The following is a 13,184-nucleotide window of genomic DNA, read 5'->3' on the forward strand; positions in this document are numbered from 1 at the left end:
GGTGTCTGTTACTACATGATATATATACTTGCAGTGTGTATATTGTACATATTACATATTGTTATGAAGGTGTCTGTTACTACATTACAGTATATGTACTTGCAGTGTGTTTATTGTACATATTACATATTGTTATGAAGGTGTCTGTTACTACATGATATATATACTTGCAGTGTGTATATTGTACATATTACATATTGTTATGAAAGTGTCTGTTACTACATTATATATATATATATATATATATATACTTGCAGTGTGTATATTGTACATATTACATATTGTTATGAAGGTGTCTGTTACTACATTACAGTATATGTACTTGCAGTGTGTATATAAAACGTTGATGAAGTTGTTTTAGAGACTTTGAAGGCTCCAACGATGACTCCCATCTTTCAAGTGTTTTTATCATCTTTATCATTAAAAAGACACGTGTGTTGTCTCTCATCATGATTTTGAACGATAGGCAACATTCCAAAAAAGTGCAGTTCCCCTTTAAGTCCATTCAACTTCTTATGGGGTCCAACTTTAGGGCCCATAATAAGTTTTATACAATTTCCATGCAAGTTTTGTACTAAAACATGTGAAATAAATGGTGTGCAAGCAAATATTGCGGACCCATGTCTTGGCAAGTCCCTTGACTCCAGCGGGTTTGTGTCCTGCAGGCACCAGCGTGGGCGCCTTCATCTACGCCACCGCTCAGAACGAGCTGATCGTGCTCTACGGCCTGGACGGCTGCCTTCTAATCATCGGAGCTTTGGCGCTAAACCTCATGGCCTGCGCCGGCTTCATGAGGCCCCTCGACATGCCGGGCTACTACCTCAAGCAGAGGGCGGCTCTGGAGCGCAACACGGAGGAGCAGCTCTTCGAGAAGCCCCAGTTGGACGACCTGAAGATCGCAAACGGGTCCACCACGTCCGCTCAGGAGAAGAGTCTGATGGCGAAGGAGCTTCTCATCACCATCGACGGCAAAGACTCCGCCATTCAGGTGGAGAAGAGAAGCGGCCTTCTGGCTCGGTTGGGCATCATGAAAGTGATCAAGAAGAAAAAGCAGGCCTACTCCAGGTACATGCACTCCATGTATGAGATTCTGCAGAACCAAGCCATGGTGGCCTTCTGCATTGCGGTCTTCCTGTTCAGCCTGGGAGCGTTCCCTCCGGTGCTCTTCATCGAGGACGTGGCTCAGAGCCAGGGACTGATCGAAGAAGTCAGCGTCATTCCTCTGGTGTCCATTGGGGCCATTGCAGGTTGCGTGGGCAAACTGGTGCTGGGTATCATGGTGGACATCAGGTGGATCAATAGCATCTACTTGTATGCCTTCACCATGTTTGCTGGTGGTGCCGTGCTGCTGCTCATCCCCATCACCAAGAGCTACATTGGACTGCAGATCCTCTGCGTCGTCCTGGGCTTCTTCTCAGGAAACTGGTCCATCACCTCTTATATAACCACGAAGATTGTTGGCTTGGACAGACTCACACAAGCCCACGGAATCGTCATGTTCTTTGGCGGCTTCGGGATCATGCTCGGACCTCCTGTTGTCGGTAAGTGGCGTGTTTGCAACTGACCGAGCTCAGAGACAAAAACCGAGTATGTTTTTTGTGTGATAAAACTACCTTAGAATCCATCTTGCTAAGAACTGTGGCGGAACCACCTAAGAACTTGCTTAAAGCGAGGTTACTGAACTGCCTGGGCACTGAAGCCACTTCACACCAAGTGACAGAAATCTCTTAGGCATCAGGACATAAGAACTGATTCAGAACTACCAACAAAAACTACATCTGATCGCAGAGTAATCGACCTACCTAAAACATCGACCCCACCCCAAGAAAAGGGACAGAACCACCTTAGAATTGATCCTGCTTTGCAAACCATGACATAATTCAAGACTTCACTCTATTGTCCATTTTTCTACACGTGCACAATCACCAAACTACCTAAGAACCGTTGCAGATACACAGAGTAACAAAGTCAGTTTTGCGGTGACAGAAGTAAAATCTTGACCTGTTTCAATGAAAATAACTTCCTACGAACTAAGCCAATTTGGCTGAAAGTGACTTCCTTAGAATTTATCCTAAGGATAAGACTTGATCGGACCAATTTAAGTCTGTGAGCATTAACTGATGAAGCCGACTTGGAAGAGAGGCAAAAACATCTTCTCAGACAAACTGAACAGTCCAGTAGCGGTCGATTTGAATTCCTGAGGATACGATGACCTGGATGAACGACAACATCCATAGACACGATCCCAAGAATTAATCTCATTTTTCACACCATGACAGAACTACCTAAGAATTGCCGCAGAACTGCCAAAAAAAAACAGGTCAGTTTGGTGGGAAGTGACCTATCTACCCAAGATCTAGACCTGCCTAAAGCAAGTGACTAAACTGAACCTTAGAATGAATCACGCTTCAGACACAATGACAGAACGACCATGACAGAATGTTTGCTTTAGGCAAGTGACTACCGAAACTAGCAAAAATACAGAATAACTAAGTGTTGCAGTGACAGAACTAAGCTCTTGACCTGCTTCAATGAAAATCACTCTATGAACTGACCCCATTTTTCTCAAAGTGACTTCCTTAGAACTTATCCCAATTTGCACTCCTTGACAGAACTGGCTAACAACTGAGGTAGAGCTGCCAAAGAACTAGGTCTATCCGGTGGAAAGTTACCTATCGACCTAAGATTTCAACCTGCTTCAAGCAATGTGTACTGGAACTGAACCTTAGAATAGATCCGGCTTCCAGACACTATGACGGAACGACCATGACACAATGTGTTCTCTAGGCAAGTGATTACCGAAAAACTGTGGCAGGATTCCAGAAGAATTTGTTCTATTTTTGTGGCATGTGTCAGAACTATCTAAGAACTGCAGCAGAAATACAGACTAAGTGAGTTTTGCAGTGACAGAACCAAGATCTTGACCTGCTTCAATGAAAACGATTCTCTATGAACTGAACCCATGTTTCTCAAAGTGACTTCCTTAGAACTTATCCCAATTTGCACTCATTGACAGAACTGGTCAACAACTGAGGTAGAACTGCCAAAGTTACCTATCGACCTAAGATTTCAACCCGCTTCAAGCAATTGGAACTGAACTGAACCTTAGAATTGATCCCCCTTCAGACACTATGACAGAACGACGATGACAGAATGGTTTCTCTGGGCAAGGGGACTACCAAAAAGCTGAGTCAGGACTCCTGAGGAACTCCTTTTTTTTGGCATGTGTGGCATTGTACCTAAGATCTTGTTTTGTGCAAAGTCAGTGAACTACCAAAGAACTACTTTGTGCTAAATGACAGATTTACCTTTGAATTGATCCCACTTCACACACCATGACTGATTAAAAAAACAGGGTACTAACTACTGCCTAACCTTGTCTTTTCAACACTTCTTAGGGTGGTTATTTGACTGGACCCAGTCTTACGACATGGCGTTCTACTTCAGCGTTCAAAGTGACTTCCTTAGAACTTATCCCAATTTGCACTCCTTGACAGAATTGGCTAACAACTGAGGTAGAACTGCCAAAGAACTAGGTCTATCTGGTGGAAAGTTACCTATCGACCTAACATTTCAACCTGCTTCAAGCAATGTGTACTGGAACTGAACTGAACCTTAGAATTGACCCGGCTTCCAGCCACTATGACAGAACGACCATGACAGAATGTGTTCTCTAGGCAAGTGACCACCGAAAAACTGGCAGGATTCCAGAAGAATTTGTTCTATTTTTGTGGCATGTGTCAGAACTATCTAAGAACTGCAGCAGAAATACAGACTAAGTGAGTTTTGCAGTGACAGAACCAAGATCTTGACCTGCTTCAATGAAAACGATTCTCTATGAACTGAACCCATGTTTCTCAAAGTGACTTCCTTAGAACTTATCCCAATTTGCACTCATTGACACAACTGGTCAACAACTGAGGTAGAACTGCCAAAGTTACCTATCGACCTAAGATTTCAACCTGCTTCAAGCAATTGGAACTGAACTGAACCTTAGAATTGATCCCCCTTCAGACACTATGACAGAACGACGATGACAGAATGGTTTCTCTGGGCAAGGGAGTACCGAAAAGCTGAGTCAGGACTCCTGAGGAACTCTTTTTTGGCATGTGTGGCATTGTACCTAAGATCTTGTTTTGTGCAAAGTCAGTGAACTACCAAAGAACTACTTTGTGTTAAATCACAGATTTACCTTTGAATGATCCCACTTCACACACCATGACTGATTAAAAAAACAGGGTACTAACTACTGCCTAACCTTGTCTTTTCAACACTTCTTAGGGTGTTTATTTGACTGGACCCAGTCTTATGACATGGCGTTCTACTTCAGCGTTCAAAGTGACTTCCTTAGAACTTATCCCAATTTGTACTCCTTGACAGAACTGGCTAACAACTGAGGTAGAACTGCCAAAGAACTAGGTCTATCTGGTGGAAAGTGACCTATCGACCTAAGATTTCAACCTGCTTCAAGCAATGTGTGCTGGAACTGAACTTAACCTTAGAATTGATCCGGCTTTCAGACACTATGACAGAACGACCATGACAGAATGTGTTCTCTAGGCAAGTGACTACCGAAAAACTGTGGCAGGATTCCAGAAGAATTTGTTCTATTTTTGTGGCATGTGTCAGAACTAAGAACTGTAGCAGAAATACAGACTAAGTGAGTTTTGCAGTGACAGAACCAAGATCTTGACCTGCTTCAATGAAAACGATTCTCTATGAACTGAACCCATGTTTCTCAAAGTGACTTCCTTAGAACTTATCCCAATTTGCACTCATTGACAGAACTGGCCAACAACTGAGGTAGAACTGCCAAAGTTACCTATCGACCTAAGATTTCAACCTGCTTCAAGCAATTGGAACTGAACTGAACCTTAGAATTGATCCCCCTTCAGACACTATGACAGAACGACGATGACAGAATGGTTTCTCTGGGCAAGGGACTACCGAAAAGCTGAGTCAGGACTCCTGAGGAACTCCTTTTTTTGGCATGTGTGGCATTGTACCTAAGATCTTGTTTTGTGCAAAGTCAGTGAACTACCAAAGAACTACTTTGTGCTAAATGACAGATTTACCTTTGAATGGATCCCACTTCACACACCATGACTGAACTATTAAAAAAACAGGGTACTAACTACTGCCTAACCTTGTCTTTTCAACACTTCTTAGGGTGGTTATTTGACTGGACCCAGTCTTATGACATGGCGTTCTACTTCAGCGTTCAAAGTGACTTCCTTAGAACTTATCCCAATTTGCACTCCTTGACAGAACTGGCTAACAACTGAGGTAGAACTGCCAAAGAACTAGGTCTATCCGGTGGAAAGTTACCTATCGACCTAAGATTTCAACCTGCTTCAAGCAATGTGTACTGGAACTGAACTGAACCTTAGAATAGATCCGGCTTCCAGACACTATGACAGAACGACCATGACAGAATGTGTTCTCTAGGCAAGTGACTACCGAAAAACTGTGGCAGGATTCCAGAAGAATTTGTTCTATTTTTGTGGCATGTGTCAGAACTATCTAAGAACTGCAGCAGAAATACAGACTAAGTGAGTTTTGCAGTGACAGAACCAAGATCTTGACCTGCTTCAATGAAAACGATTCTCTGTGATCTGAACCCATGTTTCTCAAAGTGACTTCCTTAGAACTTATCCCAATTTGCACTCATTGACAGAACTGGTCAACAACTGAGGTAGAACTGCCAAAGTTACCTATCGACCTAAGATTTCAACCCGCTTCAAGCAATTGGAACTGAACTGAACCTTAGAATTGATCCCCCTTCAGACACTATGACAGAACGACGATGACAGAATGGTTTCTCTGGGCAAGGGGACTACCAAAAAGCTGAGTCAGGACTCCTGAGGAACTCCTTTTTTTTGGCATGTGTGGCATTGTACCTAAGATCTTGTTTTGTGCAAAGTCAGTGAACTACCAAAGAACTACTTTGTGCTAAATGACAGATTTACCTTTGAATTGATCCCACTTCACACACCATGACTGATTAAAAAAACAGGGTACTAACTACTGCCTAACCTTGTCTTTTCAACACTTCTTAGGGTGGTTATTTGACTGGACCCAGTCTTACGACATGGCGTTCTACTTCAGCGTTCAAAGTGACTTCCTTAGAACTTATCCCAATTTGCACTCCTTGACAGAACTGGCTAACAACTGAGGTAGAACTGCCAAAGAACTAGGTCTATCTGGTGGAAAGTTACCTATCGACCTAACATTTCAACCTGCTTCAAGCAATGTGTACTGGAACTGAACTGAACCTTAGAATTGACCCGGCTTCCAGCCACTATGACAGAACGACCATGACAGAATGTGTTCTCTAGGCAAGTGACCACCGAAAAACTGGCAGGATTCCAGAAGAATTTGTTCTATTTTTGTGGCATGTGTCAGAACTATCTAAGAACTGCAGCAGAAATACAGACTAAGTGAGTTTTGCAGTGACAGAACCAAGATCTTGACCTGCTTCAATGAAAACGATTCTCTATGAACTGAACCCATGTTTCTCAAAGTGACTTCCTTAGAACTTATCCCAATTTGCACTCATTGACACAACTGGTCAACAACTGAGGTAGAACTGCCAAAGTTACCTATCGACCTAAGATTTCAACCTGCTTCAAGCAATTGGAACTGAACTGAACCTTAGAATTGATCCCCCTTCAGACACTATGACAGAACGACGATGACAGAATGGTTTCTCTGGGCAAGGGAGTACCGAAAAGCTGAGTCAGGACTCCTGAGGAACTCTTTTTTGGCATGTGTGGCATTGTACCTAAGATCTTGTTTTGTGCAAAGTCAGTGAACTACCAAAGAACTACTTTGTGTTAAATCACAGATTTACCTTTGAATGATCCCACTTCACACACCATGACTGATTAAAAAAACAGGGTACTAACTACTGCCTAACCTTGTCTTTTCAACACTTCTTAGGGTGTTTATTTGACTGGACCCAGTCTTATGACATGGCGTTCTACTTCAGCGTTCAAAGTGACTTCCTTAGAACTTATCCCAATTTGTACTCCTTGACAGAACTGGCTAACAACTGAGGTAGAACTGCCAAAGAACTAGGTCTATCTGGTGGAAAGTGACCTATCGACCTAAGATTTCAACCTGCTTCAAGCAATGTGTGCTGGAACTGAACTTAACCTTAGAATTGATCCGGCTTTCAGACACTATGACAGAACGACCATGACAGAATGTGTTCTCTAGGCAAGTGACTACCGAAAAACTGTGGCAGGATTCCAGAAGAATTTGTTCTATTTTTGTGGCATGTGTCAGAACTAAGAACTGTAGCAGAAATACAGACTAAGTGAGTTTTGCAGTGACAGAACCAAGATCTTGACCTGCTTCAATGAAAACGATTCTCTATGAACTGAACCCATGTTTCTCAAAGTGACTTCCTTAGAACTTATCCCAATTTGCACTCATTGACAGAACTGGCCAACAACTGAGGTAGAACTGCCAAAGTTACCTATCGACCTAAGATTTCAACCTGCTTCAAGCAATTGGAACTGAACTGAACCTTAGAATTGATCCCCCTTCAGACACTATGACAGAACGACGATGACAGAATGGTTTCTCTGGGCAAGGGACTACCGAAAAGCTGAGTCAGGACTCCTGAGGAACTCCTTTTTTTGGCATGTGTGGCATTGTACCTAAGATCTTGTTTTGTGCAAAGTCAGTGAACTACCAAAGAACTACTTTGTGCTAAATGACAGATTTACCTTTGAATGGATCCCACTTCACACACCATGACTGAACTATTAAAAAAACAGGGTACTAACTACTGCCTAACCTTGTCTTTTCAACACTTCTTAGGGTGGTTATTTGACTGGACCCAGTCTTATGACATGGCGTTCTACTTCAGCGTTCAAAGTGACTTCCTTAGAACTTATCCCAATTTGCACTCCTTGACAGAACTGGCTAACAACTGAGGTAGAACTGCCAAAGAACTAGGTCTATCCGGTGGAAAGTTACCTATCGACCTAAGATTTCAACCTGCTTCAAGCAATGTGTGCTGGAACTGAACTGAACCTTAGAATTGATCCGGCTTCCAGACACTATGACAGAACGACCATGACAGAATGAGTTCTCTGGGCAAGTGACTACCGAAAAACTGTGGCAGGATTCCAGAAGAATTTGTTCTATTTTTGTGGCATGTGTCAGAACTATCTAAGAACTGTAGCAGAAACACAGAGTAAGTGAGTTTTGCAGTGACAGAACCAAGATCTTGACCTGCTTCAATGAAAACGATTCTCTATGAACTGAACCCATGTTTCTCAAAGTGACTTCCTTAGAACTTATCCCAATTTGCACTCATTGACAGAACTGGTCAACAACTGAGGTAGAACTGTCAAAGTTACCTATCGACCTAAGATTTCAACCCGCTTCAAGCAATTGGAACTGAACTGAACCTTAGAATTGATCCCCCTTCAGACACTATGACAGAACGACGATGACAGAATGGTTTCTCTGGGCAAGGGACTACCGAAAAGCTGAGTCAGGACTCCTGAGGAACTCCTCTTTTTTGGCATGTGTGGCATTGTACCTAAGATCTTGTTTTGTGCAAAGTCAGTGAACTACCAAAGAACTACTTTGTGCTAAATGACAGATTTACCTTTGAATGGATCCCACTTCACACACCATGACTGATTCAAAAAACTACTGCCTAACCTTGTCTTTTCAACACTTCTTAGGGTGGTTATTTGACTGGACCCAGTCTTACGACATGGCGTTCTACTTCAGCGGGAGCAGCGTGCTGCTGGGAGCGCTAGTCCTCTCCGTGCTCACGCTTCCCTGCTGGAAAACGAAGCCGTCGGAGAAGGACAGACCGGACGTCCAATACACCAGCAACTGCAACAAAGTGGCCTCTGTGGCGTGAATACGAGCACATTGTGGTTAGCGCTGCGATCCAAACACTCTGCTATTAGCGACGGTCATACCTGAAGCAACTCTGACTACACCGGGGTTGGCCCCGACAACTGCTGCCAGGTTCCGATGCACCAAAAAGACTTTCCAAGGGAAATCCGGGCCGCCTCCTTTTTAAAGCCAGCCTGCGTTTCTCAGGTCCATGCCAATCACACGCACTGCACATCCACCCCGCTGCCTGTGCCGCTCTTATTTCGTAGCCTCATTTTACGAGGTGGCCAAACCTTGTATATAACCTTGCCAAATGACCGCTCGGGTCTCGAAACTTGAAACCACTGAAAATGCACAAAAAGACCCTTCGACAATTCACACACCTTAAATACCTTTTTTGTATGGATTTTTCGTCTGTATTGTCTCAATGACTCCGTGTGTATCACCAAAGTATCAATAGTTCATGCCTGTCAACACCTAACAATCGTTGGAACAGTACTTCATTTTCTTAAGTTATGTGCGGTAGAAAATGGATGGATGGTGACTGGTCACAATATTGGGTACACCGCCACTAAGCATACATCACTTCTGTTGTTGCGGTAGCAGAGCTGCATTGTATTACTGAGTTTCGAAAAGTTTAGGTCAGGGGTCTCAAATACGCGGCCCGCGAGACGTTATTTTGCGGCCCGCATCTCGATAGGCGAATTTAAGGTTGGTGCGGCCCGTGAGTTTCACATGAATGGCGCTTTACAGCGTCATACTTTTATACCCTAGATCAGGGGTGCCCATTACGTCGATCGCGAGCTACCAGTCGACCGCGGGGGGTGTGTCAGTCGATCTCCAGCCAGGCTTTTAAAAAAAATAGACCTAAAAATTAGTGATCATCAATCTTCACCAAGACGTCACTTAAATGACATTCACGGTACCGGAGGGTCTTGTGAGATGACGCTGGCTGCTGCAAGATCATTATTATGAAAATATGACGGAGAGGAAGGCGAGAAACACTTTTTATTTCAACAGACTCTCGCGCCGTACCTTCCGTCAAAACTCTAAAGGCCGACTGCACATTTCCTACCTTCACAATAAAAGCCCTGCTTCCTGCTGCCTGCGCTAACTAAATACAGAGTCTTATTTTGTTAGCGCAGGCAGCATGAAGCAGGGCTTTTATTGTGTAACACATATAGATGTCTTTCTTTCACAAAGACAAGAATATAAGTTGGTGTATTACCTGATTCTGATGACTTGCATTGATTGGAATCAGACAGTAATGATGATAACGCCCACATTTTCAAATGGAGGAGAAAAAAAGTTGTCCTTTCTGTACAATACCACATGAAAGTGGTTGGTTTTTGGCATCTAATTCATCCAGCTTCCATACACTTTACAAGAAAAACATTGGCGGCAAATTCCGTAGCTTGCTTGATTGACATTCACGGCACCCGAGGGTCTTGTGAGATGACGCTGGCTGCTGCCAGTTCATTATTATGAAAAAATGACAGAGAGGAAGGCGAGAAACACTTTTTATTTCAACAGACTTTCGCTGCCTGCGCTAACAAAATAAGACTCTGTATTTAGTTAGTGCAGGCAGCATGAAGCAGGGCTTTTATTGTGAAGATAGGAAATGTGCAGTCGGCCTTTAGAGTTTTGACGGAAGGGACGGCGCGAAAGTCTGTTGAAATAAAAAGTGTTTCTCGCCTTCCTCTCTGTCATTTTTTCATAATAATGAACTGGCAGCAGCCAGCGTCATCTCACAAGACCCTCTGGTGCTGTGAATGTCAATCAAGCAAGCTACGGAATTTGCCGCCAATGTTTTTCTTGTAAAGTGTATGGAAGCTGGATGAATTAGATGCCAAAAACCAACCACTTTCATGTGGTATTGTACAGAAAGGACAACTTTTTTTCTTTTCCATTTGAAAATGTGGGCGTTATCATCATTACTGTGTAATTCCAATCAATGCAAGTCATCAGAATCAGGTAATACACCAACTTATATTCTTGTCTTCGTGAAAGAAAGACATCTATATGTGTTACACATGCTTGTATTATCATTAAACACATTTAACTTGTTTACAAAATTGTCTCTTTCATAAATAAATAAATATAAATGATATATATAAATGAGGTAGATCCCCTCGAGTTGGCCAATTGAAAAGTAGCTCGCCTGCAGAAAAAGTGTGGGCACCCCTGCCCTACATTTTTCCGGGAGACTCCCATTGTCAGTGCCCCTCCGGGGATAACCATTCTCTCGAATTTCACCTTATAAAAATATTGAGAGCACATTTAAGGCACTGCCTCGAGCGTCCTCTTCAACCTGTACGGACAGCGTGCTAGCCCAGCCACATGTTGTAGTCAATATTGGTAGACGCAGTTAGCGACTGCAAGACATAGTTGATCAACAGCCACACGGGTCACACAGAGGGTGGCTGTAACTTTAACACTATTACAAATATGCGCCACACTGTGAACCCACACCAAACAAGAATGACAAACACGTTTTGGGAGAACATCCGCATCGTAACACAACAGAACAAATACCCAAAATCCCATGCAGCCCTAACTCTTCCGGGCTACAATATACCCCACCTCCCGCTCAACCCCGCCCCCTATTGTAGCCCGGAAGAGTTAGGGCTGCATGGGATTCTGGGTATTTGTTCTGTTGTGTTTTGGATTTCAATCTTGTTTGGTGTAGGTTCACAGTGTGGCGCATATTTGTAACAGTGATAAAGCTGTTTATTCGGCCACCCTCAGTGTGACCTGTATGGCTGTTGACTAAGTATGTCTTGCAGTCACTTCCGTGGGTCTGCAGGAGCCTCATTCAATACGTGACTGGGACGGCACACTGATAATATGGTGGCCAAGCGGACGAGACGGCAGGGTAGTAGAGGACGCTAAAGGCAGTGCCGTCACGACACGCCCTTACTATTGTTCCCCGGATGAAAACCGGGAGAATGATTGCCCCTGGAGATTGACGGAAGGAGCACTGATATTCGTGTGATTCCCGTAAAATCGCGAGAGTCGGCAAGTATGTTGCTAGGGCGGGAAAGCCGTTCAAAGAGGGTGAATTCAATTAAAAGGCATGTTAGATTTTTTTTAAGACACCTGTTCTTGCGGCCCAGCCTCACCCAGTTTCTGCATCCAAACTGAGTTTGAGACCCCTGGTTTAGGTCCTACATGCAGCATGTTGCAATTTAGTAATGATCACTTTGCATACTTGCCAACCTGTACCAGTCCTGGGTTTGATCCTGCGCTCGGGATTTTTCTGTGTGGAGTTTGCATGTTCTCCCCGTGACTGCGTGGGTTCCCTCCGGGTACTCCGGCTTCCTCCCACCTCCAAAGACATGCACCTGGGGATAGGCCCCTCCCACCTCCAAAGACATGCACCTGGGGATAAGCCCCTCCCACCTCCAAAGACATGCACCTGGGGATAGGATGATTGGCAACACTAAATGGTCCCTAGTGTGTGAATGTTGTCTGTCTATCTGTGTTGGCCCTGTGATGAGGTGGCGACTTGTCCAGGGTGTACCCCGCTTTGCCCGAATGCAGCTGAGACAGGCTCCAGCCCCCCTTGCCACCCCAGAAGGGACAAGCGGTAGAAAATGGATGGATGTGTAGCTGTACTCAGTCACGTCCGTATGCACTGATGACAGCATGCGGACGTTAAAGGGTGAAGGTTTCAGGTGAGCGAGGACACTTAAGACACGCCCCCAATATTGTTGTTCAGGTGGAAGTCGGGAGAAATTCGTGAGAATGGTTGCCCTGGAAAGTTTTCAGGAGGAGCACTGAAATTCGGGATTCTCCCGGGAAAATGGTGAGGGTTGGCAAGTATGTCAGGCTGGTCTCTCTCCCCTTGTTTTGGTATATGTTAAATATCTGCACACGCCTGCAGATGATGTGTGCCTAAGTGTTTGATCTCCTTTTTGTATTAGCACTAGTTTGTTGAAGTCCGATGTACTTGTGACTTTAATATGCACCTGGCGCTAGATCTTGTTGAAAGTTGTGTACATACAATCATGACTAGAATGTTGTCACTGCAAATAGTTGCAGTCATGGAAAGTGATGTTTTTTGTTGTTTTTATTTTTTTTTAGCATTTTTTACGTCTGTGAACGTAAATACGTTGACCTCGCAGAGGTTATTCTTATTATGCCTGTGTCTTTATTTCTATTATATTTTGTATTCAATGTGACAAATAAAAACGTGCTGAAAAGTTTATGCCTTGCCTCTCTGCTCCATCAAACATTTATTTTGAATCTATTTTTTGAATCAGAGCACTTTCCCCAAGCTTTTATGTCCTCTGATGCGACACGCCTGTGGG

General features: G+C 43.8%; 1 protein-coding gene across 2 annotated transcripts in view; it reads left to right on the plus strand.

Annotated features, from left to right (window-relative positions):
- slc16a9b (solute carrier family 16 member 9b) overlaps nucleotides 1-10,302 on the plus strand; it is a 34,470-nt gene extending 24,168 nt beyond the window's left edge. Inside the window, exons 4-5 of one of the 2 annotated variants that reach the window (XM_061911729.1) lie at nucleotides 666-1,541; nucleotides 3,399-8,702. In XM_061911729.1, the coding sequence (XP_061767713.1) occupies nucleotides 666-1,541; nucleotides 3,399-3,514 (992 nt within the window). In that variant the 3' untranslated portion in view covers nucleotides 3,515-8,702. The other variant, XM_061911728.1, reaches the window with a different exon arrangement.
- Nucleotides 10,303-13,184: the final 2,882 nt, after the last annotated feature.

The sequence above is a fragment of the Nerophis ophidion genome, linkage group LG09 (genome assembly GCF_033978795.1).
Source record: "Nerophis ophidion isolate RoL-2023_Sa linkage group LG09, RoL_Noph_v1.0, whole genome shotgun sequence".
Taxonomy (NCBI): Eukaryota; Metazoa; Chordata; class Actinopteri; order Syngnathiformes; family Syngnathidae; genus Nerophis; species Nerophis ophidion.